The sequence below is a fragment of the Zonotrichia albicollis genome, chromosome 5 (assembly GCF_047830755.1).
Source record: "Zonotrichia albicollis isolate bZonAlb1 chromosome 5, bZonAlb1.hap1, whole genome shotgun sequence".
Lineage (NCBI taxonomy): Eukaryota > Metazoa > Chordata > Aves > Passeriformes > Passerellidae > Zonotrichia > Zonotrichia albicollis.
The window spans coordinates 27,535,387-27,545,353 of record NC_133823.1 but is presented as its reverse complement, the minus strand read 5'-3'; the positions used below and the strand labels follow the sequence as shown (position 1 = coordinate 27,545,353).

General features: G+C 38.8%; 1 protein-coding gene across 1 annotated transcript; it reads right to left on the bottom strand.

Annotated features, from left to right (window-relative positions):
- Positions 1 to 1,548: 1,548 nt before the first annotated feature.
- Positions 1,549 to 8,452, bottom strand: FGB (fibrinogen beta chain). Its single transcript, XM_074541161.1, has 8 exons — positions 8,295 to 8,452; positions 6,529 to 6,732; positions 5,595 to 5,778; positions 4,788 to 5,015; positions 4,101 to 4,214; positions 3,445 to 3,567; positions 2,973 to 3,258; positions 1,549 to 2,062 (listed from the first exon to the last, which is right to left on the bottom strand). The coding sequence occupies exons 1-8, from the start codon at positions 8,367 to 8,369 to the stop codon at positions 1,834 to 1,836; spliced, it is 1,443 nt and encodes a 480-aa protein (XP_074397262.1). The 5' UTR covers positions 8,370 to 8,452; the 3' UTR covers positions 1,549 to 1,833.
- Between the last annotated feature and the right edge of the window lie 1,515 nt (positions 8,453 to 9,967).

The following is a 9,967-nucleotide window of genomic DNA, read 5'->3' as shown; positions in this document are numbered from 1 at the left end:
CCTGCCTCCACTGACATGGACTGTGAAAAGTCTAACCAAGTTCAACATTCACACTCTCATTTCCATTTTAAGGGGACTACAATAGCAGTGGGAGCCAGGTCTCAGACAGAACCAAGGATGGTGTGGGTTCTCATTTCTGTCACACACCCAACATGGAGTACAGTTTGATAAAGAATGCATGCATTTTAGGACTGACTTGTAAGAATCTCCTAAGCTTTGATTTTATAAATATGGACATGGATCGACCATCCCATTGATGAAACCTAGATAGCTTATCATGCATACTAGTAGCTTCAAAATAAGACAATTCCATGATAACTCATCAAAATGCAATTCTCAAAGCAGGCTATTATTTTCTAGCAATCACTAAAAGGTTATGACTAACCAGACCAAGCAAGATGAGGAACTACCTGAATATTTCTCAGCACAGATGCCAAACAAGAATTCTTCTAAGGGGTTTAAATCAGCTTGCTGACAGTGTGTGCTAAGGATCTTCTAGAAAAAAGCTGGTTGCATGGAATATCAGTTATATTGGTCACACAATTACAGAAGACCACATTGTATTTACCTTTATACTTTATGGCATAAATTACACAAGTATTTACACTGAGTAATATTTCTGTGCTTCTAGAAAGAGGCATGAGCAAACTTCCTTACCTCTAATCTCACTGACGTGTTGCATACCATTTAACAAGATCATCAAAGGCAGCTCACTTTTAGGTTTTTTTTCCGCACTTCTCAAATACAACCACTGTCTGCTCTTTTCAGAAAGACTGCTGAAGAGCAAAGATATCTTTACACTCATGTGTGAGGAGGGGTCTGTGCTTTTGGAAAACAGGTTTCCACTTGCACATTCAGTTTTTGTTCCTTAGCCTCAGTGGAAGCCTGCCTGTGTGGATGCTGAACATCCATGTGCTCCTCTAGTGAGAAGCTGCCATTATGTCTCTTTCTTGTCCTCCTGGGCTTCGCAGATTAAATAAACACTAAAGGTTTCAGGTGGAATCCATCCACCCCTACTGATCTGGGTCCCTTTCTTTGTGGAGGAAGGCAGACCCCTTTGAGATGTTCATCCTGTCTACCAGGACTGGGCAGTCTGGTCTTTGACTGCTCAAGGGAACACAGACTACTGGGTTTGACGAAATACTCAACCTCCACTCCTCTGTGACTGGGGACATTTATTACTCCAGTCCCATCATAGGGATTGTATGAAAGCACATATGTGTGAAAGCAAGTACATGACCAGGTCCCAGAAAAGGACATATTTTATTCAGCAACAGGATTTGAGCCAAGGGACCAGTCACCTACTGGTTTGTTCAATACTCTTTCCACTTTTACTCCTTCTCAACTTGTTACACAGGTAGCTACTGTTACTTTTATAATACAAAAGAATAAAACTGCCTCTTATTTAGTGGAATGCATTTCCTTCTCCCCAGATCATGCATGAATACTTAAGAATAATTTGAAGAATACTTTAGTTTTAAGATTTCATTAGTTTATAGAAAACACTTAGAAATAATCCTCCCCTCTTAAAAAAAGATACAAAAGACCTTTGTAAAAGAGTGAAACAAGTTGGTTTTATTTTATCAGTGTTATTCTATAATAGTTAATTCTGTCTTATGCACAAATGAAAAATGGGAAAAATACACGGGTGAGTTATTTTCATTGGACAGATTTAGATTTATATTTGACACAGCTTTTCACTTTAGGTCACAATATGGTTGTACATAGAGATTGGGTTCTCATATGTAAAGATAAGACTGAGTACCATGCTAAAAAGACAACCACGTACAAATACTAAAAGAAAATTCCTGATTCTGTACATTTTGATAATGGTTAATGTGGAAAGTATGGCCGGATTTTCATGCTCATCTTCTTCATTGAATACCACGACCCTTTCCAGTTCATCCATACGACACCATCATCGGTGCCGTGTTTTGCCATGTCCCAGCTGTAGGTCCCTCCCCAGTAGTATCTGCCATTGGGGTTGGCTGAGTGGCAGCGGTTGTACCACCATCCACCACCATCTTGTTTGGAGCACTGTTTGCTTGGGTCTGCAGTTAACCTGATGAGGGGAAAAAAATAAAAAGGCATTGAGAGTGACATCTGTAATACAGGCAAGCAGATCGACAGAGTACATATACCTGCCTGTGCGCTGAAATTTTCAAACCATAATAAACAATTTAAGTCCTCTCTGAACTTTCTATAAGGGACTGACCATCACAAGTACTACACAGTGCACTCAGAAGATAAAGCAGCTAAGAAAAATCAAAATTTAATTGCACCTCTTGGGGAATATCATTTTAGTTTACTGATTGATAACTGTGATTATTTGCAGTTCATAATGATAAGTACAATATCAATGAAATTTAAAGATAGAAAGCAATGAGAAACGTATGTCTTCCCCAACCTAAACAATTCCTTTATTCATGAATAGGTAATCAGGTATTAAGCACAGGTTAGAGACACAGTACTCCATTATATACTTTACAACTGAGCTCCTGTCTTCTGAGTAGGCAGAACATTTCTTTTTAAATGGACATGCTACCTGCTTTTTCCTTCAGGATCCATTATATTTTTATGGAGTAAGTACCAATATTCCTGCTTAGTGTCCTCAGCATTGCTGCTGTCAGTCTCTGACTATGAATATATTGCATCCAGATTTGCTACCTGTTGTCCTGTAGTTTTTTTTGTTTTGTTTTGTTTGATTTTTTTGTTGTTGTTGTTGTTGGTAAGTCATTAATGGAAGCAATATGTTTGCTTCTTACTTGGTTGTAGACTGTCACTAACCTAATATATAGTTTCACCTGGCTTTTGGCTATGCCAAGAGAACTCCATAGACATTGAGCTGGTAACTTGCAGGGACATAACATATTTTGACATGCTACAAAATGCTGTGAAAATGAATGGCAAATTACAGAAATATTATATATCCAGCTCTATTTTTATTTTAAATGTCTAGTGCAAGTACATACCATCCATCATTGTCTCTGTCATAAGTACTGAAGTACATGCCATTGTGAATGGTCATTGTCCTGTTTTCTCCATGTAGTTGGGAAGCTCCGTCCATCAGTGCATTGCCTGCAGTGCCTTTGTAGTTACTAACTGAAAGCTGATACTTGTTTCCTTCATTCTGTATGGTGAAACCTCCATAATGAGCCGATACTTTATCACCATTCCAGTCCTCCATTTCAATTAGAACTTCAGTGGGCCCTATTTTGGTAAGCTGGCTTATCTTGTCATTTCCAAGCCAATATTCACCTGAGAAGCAACAAGTGAGAGCTCTGTGAAACAAACTTCGCAATTTACTTCAAGGCAACTTTATTATTTGCCTATAGGTCTGCTGGAGCGGATTAGTTAATTTTAAAAATATCTAAGAGCTTCAAAAAATAGAAGAAAAAGGTTTCAGTAAGAACAGCTCTTTGCATTTTATGCTTGGTGTTTTACCTGGTGTATCACAGTAGTTCTTCCCTCCACTCTTTGCAACATTTCCAAATCCTTTTTTATATTGATCCCATACTCTTCCGAAATTAACACTGCCGTCCTGGCGGTTCTGAATCAGAGTCCAGCCTGCAGAAACAAAAGTATTTAGATTAAATTACCAGTACAAAAGGAGCATCTGACACTAAGATACAGCCCTTTCAACTTCACCTCAGGAGCAGAGGAGCATATGGCTTCCTTGCAGCATGTCCTTTCACTGCTTGTGAGCTCAGCTTTGCCCCTTTTGCTCACACTTAAGTAGAACCTTGCTTCATAAGGAAAGGTGGAAAAAGCAGAACTTGAAGGACAGCCCTGGTCTTTTGTCAAGTGACAGGATAAGAAATGAGCCAGGCTGTCGTTCTCTGCCCACCTATGCACCATCCATGATGGTCATAGTGAGATATATACACAATTTGTTTCCAGTGTCACTATAGAAGTATCCTATTCTGCATCAGCAGATGACCTCAACAAGACTTCTCTGAACAAGTCAATCAGATTTAATTATCAAGTAATTACAAAAGATAAAATTTCATATTTCTTTGTATAAAATACAAATCACTAATTTGATTTTTTGGTAGCATTGGTAAATCAATATTATAACAACATAGTTATTTCACACTAACCTCCATTGTCTGTTTCCATGTCACAGTACACTCTGTATGGCTTGACAAAAGGATCTGGCTGGATGAGGTACATTTCGGATGTCTCACCTCCCTTTCTGATGATATCCTCACATTCTGCAAGAATAAAGCAGATACTAGTACTGAAAGATCTGTGAACATGAACAGTTTTCTTATCTTTTGTTTTGCTGTTATATGGGAGCATTTTAAATTATCTATAGATAATATTTTACTTTCATTTTGATTTCTGTAATACATCAAGTGAAAGAATCATGGAAGAAAGAATACTGCACTACGCAGCTTTTCCAAAGAGGAATTTCTGAAACTTCAAACTAAGTGATGCAACACTGTATACCTTACAATGACTTCTTGAACTGGACAAGCTTTTGAAAGATGAACCTTTCTTGACTGAAGGAAATCAAGAGTACAGCTAAGATAGTCACAAAAGTATCACTTCCACCTTACAAAGGCCCTGAAGCACATATTTCTTTAAAATCCAACTGGTAACTTATGAAGACTGATATTGGATAAAAGGATCTTTGGTCTGACCAGCATAATCCAGAATTATTTTTTTTTCACCTAGGATTTCCATCTTTCCTAATACCCTAATCAATTGTACAGGCTTCAGATGCATCAATTTACACAGTGACATAAATTGGAGAAAAAATGTCATTAGAGTTGAATGAGTACCTTTGCCTGAAACCACAGGAATATTACAGGAAACAGTACATGGGGAACGGCAGTAGTCCACCTGGGTTGCAATGGCATTTTCCAGTTTCTGTATCTTTTTATGTAAAGAATCCACAACTGCACGAAGGACCCTGAGACTTGATGGGATGTTATTGTCCAGATTATCCTTTATATAATTATACTGCAATTCCACTTCTGTGTTGTACTGAGAAAGTAAATCATCATTGTCTAGAAGAGCAAAGAGATGAAAAGCAGATTAGTTTTCAACATATTTCCCAGTTAGGAAATGAAGAAGAGCAGTTTATAAGTACAATTTGAGGTGCAACTAGGAAGGAAGGCAGGAAGGGCATTTCTTTTGCTTACTTTTCCACAGTGTGCAAAAACTGCAGATACTCTCAGGGAAGTGGTCCATGCATACTGTTGTTTCTTTGCTAGCTAATAGGTTTATCAATGGTGCTTTACTCTGCTGAAGAGCAGTAATTCCCTTCTTTCTGGAGAGCCATGGTGCCAATCCAGAGATTGGTCATAAATGGATTGGATGGACATACGAAAACAGGTAAGGGGAAAATGTGAATGATGTACATTTAGAGGGCTCATAAGAATCTTGCCTTAGCATGAAATCCATTCCTTCGCCTCTCTCAAAGGATGTTTTTTTAAGATTTAAGAGGTCATTGTCACAGAATCCTGCTTTGCTAGATAGTCCATGGTATTTTTAATTTTTTTAAGAAGTCCTACTAAAAAGTAATTGTAGGAATGCCAATAAAACTTCAATACCATCTACACTAGTAGTTCACAGAAGTAGCATACCTTTTCTTTGTTTTTGCGTCTTTACCAATTTATCTTCTAGAACAGTCACATATTCGCGGAAAGTTAAGGAGCTCTCCGAAAGAGAGTTCACTTTAACTTTTAGATCACTAATAACTGGTTTCACTGATTTTTCCTGTTTTAGCAGTAGAGTTCGCAGCTCACATCCAGTTGGACACAGCACTCCCTTAAAAGAAGGAAAAAAGGCTGTGAACAAAAGTAAAGAAGTTCCAGACCCATCCGTGAACAGCCATATCTTTGAAAACAGCAAAGAGTTTGTAATGAGAGAACAGGTATTTAAGCATCTAGATAAGCTTTAACAAACTTCATTTTTTGTTGTGAGCCTCCACACTCAAACTTGTGCTCAGTCACTAAGATGCCTCTCAGCAGTGCTGCAGCTTGCATTTTCCTTGCTGCAGCAGGAATCATGGCAAGGCAGCAAGGGGTGTGCTGGGTGCCAAGCATGCTCGTACGCAGTGAGAGCTGCAGCAATGACTAAGGGTAGAGTAGAATTACATTTTGAAACGAATTTTAATAAAGACATGGGAGGATGGGGTTTTTTTGGTCCCTAGGTTTCCTCAAGATTGTCTGAAACTGAATCCAGCACTTCTGCAGAGGTTTTTCCTGTCCTGAACAACTACCTATGCAAAACCAGGCAGAAGGCACAAGCTAACCCACAGATACTTCCTTTCCTGGTTTACAGTTCAACTCTCATCCCCCCATCTCGTCATTAGTAGGCTGACTCCGCCGCTAATCCCATGGACTCTGACACATCACCCTTCTGAATGCAGTCCCAGCAAACCTAAGCAGAGTGAAGAAAAGCTGGTCTGCTTTAAATGAATGGCCGTGCTTTATTTGGCAAGGGAAACTCCCGCGTGGGGTGCGCTAGAAGGAAAGGGCGCTATGTCACCAGCTGCCTCAGCAGCCAGACACCCACCAGCTCGTCCAGCGCTCGCTGGCAGCCCCCGGCATCAGGATAGACGGTCCGCTCCTTCTTCTCCTCCGCCTTCCCCCGCTTCGGAGGCCGGGGCCGGTACCCGCTGCCGCTGATGGGAGGCGCCACGGGCCGCAGCGACGGCGCCGTCTCCACCCTCTTGTCCACGGGGCGGTGGCCGCGAACGTCAACCACGGGGCTGTCATCCTGCACGGCCAAGGAGAGAGAAACCCTCTGAATCTGGGACTGCCGCTGCCAAACGGGCTGCACACGGCGGAGCATCCGTTCAGCACTCTTTAGTATTTTAAACAGCAAGGAAACCCGGGGAATGGAATGAAAAAGCCATAATGGCCAGGTTATACTGACATTATGTAAGCCATTGCCATTATGTAAAGGTCATTGCTATCCCCTCCCTTGTAAGACTAGTCACACTCTTCACACCTAGATAAAATTTCTTCAAACCACAGTAAAATTATACTTCAATAACAATTTTTGACCAAGGAATAAATCTTACATAGTTCAGCGCTACTAAGCACCATGAAACTTGAAGTAGTAGGCTACAAAAAAAATTAGACATCCTGGGGGCTAAGAAGTGTATTCAGCAGCACATTTTCAGTGTCTCAGTTTTTTATTGGGCTGTAGGAATATTTGTAAGGTCTCAGAAAATCATGCTACAGTCAAATACATCATCAGGTTTCAAGCCACACACCAGCTGTGAAGTGGTGAAATTAGGAAAACCATTTAATAACATTTCTCAGAGTAGGTTTGTAGAGCTCTCTGATGCATACATTCCCCAAATCTGCATATTCCCCATATTCCCCATATTTGCAGAAACAGCAAAGTCTAGGAGGATGAGCAAGGAAAACAGGCCTGGTCCCTAAGCATTGTTTCAAACAAAACCATTCTAATTAATAGTTGTTTGAGCTACTGAAACAAAACCTACAGCCGTTTCCAATCCCACTGAGACTTAGCTGCAAATAACAAACATTTGAAAGGATCCAGCATCAGAGGCTTCAAGGAGTTTCAAAAATAGGCAGCATACAATACACAGAATTGCCGAAAATTATTTAACACATTAGTGTTATCAGTAGTCATTGTGCAGACACAAGTGCTCAGATTGTCAGAAAGTCTGACCAATTCAATTTTTACAGGGATTTTCAAATAATAAAAAAGTGCACCAAAATTCTAAATTGTGTTTCCCACTGAAATATTTTACTTAAACAAAAATGTATGTTAAACCATTATTTTATAATGATTCTCATTGCTTTTCCTTCTGCTTTGCAATTGTTACCTCTTAATTTCCAGTGTTAAGCTGTATAAACTGGTAGTTTGTTTAGTTTCAGTTTTTTAATGTCTACTGACTCTGCAGAAAAGATTTAACTGTCTTTGAGACAGGATATGATTTATTACACACTTCTACTCCTTTATACCTAATACTAATTGTCTGTAACGTCATATGTCAACATTGCTAAATTAGTATCCTTAAATAAACTCAACTAAATAACTAATCTTACCATTAAACATTCTTAATTCCCTGCAGAAAAAGAAATAGGAAGAAAATATCTCCAAACTCAGAAGATAGCTATTGCGGGGTTACATATAAAAAGTTAATTTTTTTGACCAATTCGATCGGAAAAGGAATATGCACTGGATTATCTTTTCCCACAACTTCTAATTTAGCTAACTCATATAAGCATAGGAAGTCATGCATGCAATTAAATTAAATTAATTATTAATAACTAATTATTAATCAATATCAGTATTACAACCTCTTCGTCATAGTCAAGAGAGCCCTGGGCCTGAACAGAGGACACACAGAGCAGGAACAGCAGGAGCAGTTTCATGGTGCAGGCTTGCTTCAGCAGCTCAGTGATCTTCTCTTTTCATCAGCTCTGACAAGGAGAGGTCACCTCTGCTCTTTTATATATATGCAGCAGCACTAATTTCCAGCTTCACAGCGATGGGGTCAACCCTTCTGAGCAATCAGAGTCTCTGTTAATATTCAACTCTTCACTCTGTGCCTGAATACATCAGTTGTTGAGCAATTCCTCTGGAAAACTCTTATCTATATGTCCCAGAGACCCCTGTTGATGCTGGCATCAAATACATGTTCAGATCCCTAAAAGCACCTCCTGCTCAGATTACACAAGGTTATCATTTTCTCAAAAATCACAAGTGTTTTAAAGCAGCTGGAAAAGGGAAGGGCCAAAGAAAAAAAATTATTAGATGTCATGTTGTGATGGCTCCTTTTTCTTTCCCTGCTGAATGTTTCAGAAATATTAAATGTGAAGACAACTCACATCATACAAATTTCTGCCTTTTTCTAAATAGTTTCATGGTGCCTGATAGGTATGCAAATCTTTGGGTCTTTTAACACAAAAGTGAAAAAAAAAGGTATATTATATTCATTACACTAATAATTTTGCATAAAATCAATGTTTTGGTTTATTAAAGATCAGATGAATACTGTAAGCATAAACCAAAATTATTCCATTAATATAGCCTTGTGATATTGTAAATGAACTAAAATAATTCAATTTTACATATTAATTTGCTAGTTTTCTTTTTTAATACAAAAATTACATCTTTCAAATATTATTTGAATGTTTTAAATAATCTTTTAAGGGAACATAGCATGAAGTTACTTGAAATCATAGCGAAATACTCAAACATACTTTCTAATGTTTTATAGGAAGTTGCGTATCACTGCTCTCATATTAGCAGAGTTTCAACATTTCAGTGTGTTTATATCCTGTGATTTTTCTCGGGCATTATAAATGGACATAACGTCCTGAATTAAATTAAATTAAAGTGGGAGCCAGCATACTTTTCTGAAGTCATTCATATCAATGTCCGAACCAATGAAGGGATGGCAAACTATGGTCTGAGCTTCCATTTCAAAAGATTGACTTGATGGAGAGGAGGATTTTACAGGAAGCAAAGTTAAGAACAGCTAAAATTTATTGGTTAGGCTTTTTCCTGTATTTGTGCTGTTGTCAGAATTCTAGTAAACGATGGAGATTCGCAAAATATGAAAACTGTTTAACCTGACTGGTTTAATTATTAAACAGTTTGGCCCCAAATCAGCCATGGCTCAAGGAGCTGAAACTCCACCTAATTTGATCTCCAGCATGAGGACATCGCCAACACTATTAGATTTGGAAGAACACAAACTTCTCCCTACAGACACTAAGAAATCTGTCTAAGGCCAAAAGTGACATAATTACCAAGTTATCACCACTTATGGATGCTAGCCAAGATGCTAGCCAAGATCATTGATTTCGGGAATATCCTAACTTTAACTACAGTTTTTCCTCCATTCACCTCTGAGGGAAGTTCAGCCACCCTCATCTTACAGATGGAAGGCATCTAGTCCTTGAACTTTTGCCCAGGGCTTACGAGAAACCTGTGGTACAGTGGAACTACAACTAGGTCTCACTAT

What these genes read in the sequence shown, in the direction of transcription:
- FGB (XM_074541161.1), bottom strand. Translation starts at nt 8,369, where the DNA reads ATGAAACTGCTCCTGCTGTTCCTGCTCTGTGTGTCCTCTGTTCAGGCC. An exon ending in GAACTACTGTGATACACCAG is followed by an intron (nt 3,259 to 3,444) that starts GTAAAACACCAA and finishes GTTGCTTCTCAG; the next exon opens with GTGAATATTGGCTTGGAAAT. An exon ending in GACAGAGACAATGATGGATG is followed by an intron (nt 2,063 to 2,972) that starts GTATGTACTTGC and finishes TCCCCTCATCAG; the next exon opens with GTTAACTGCAGACCCAAGCA.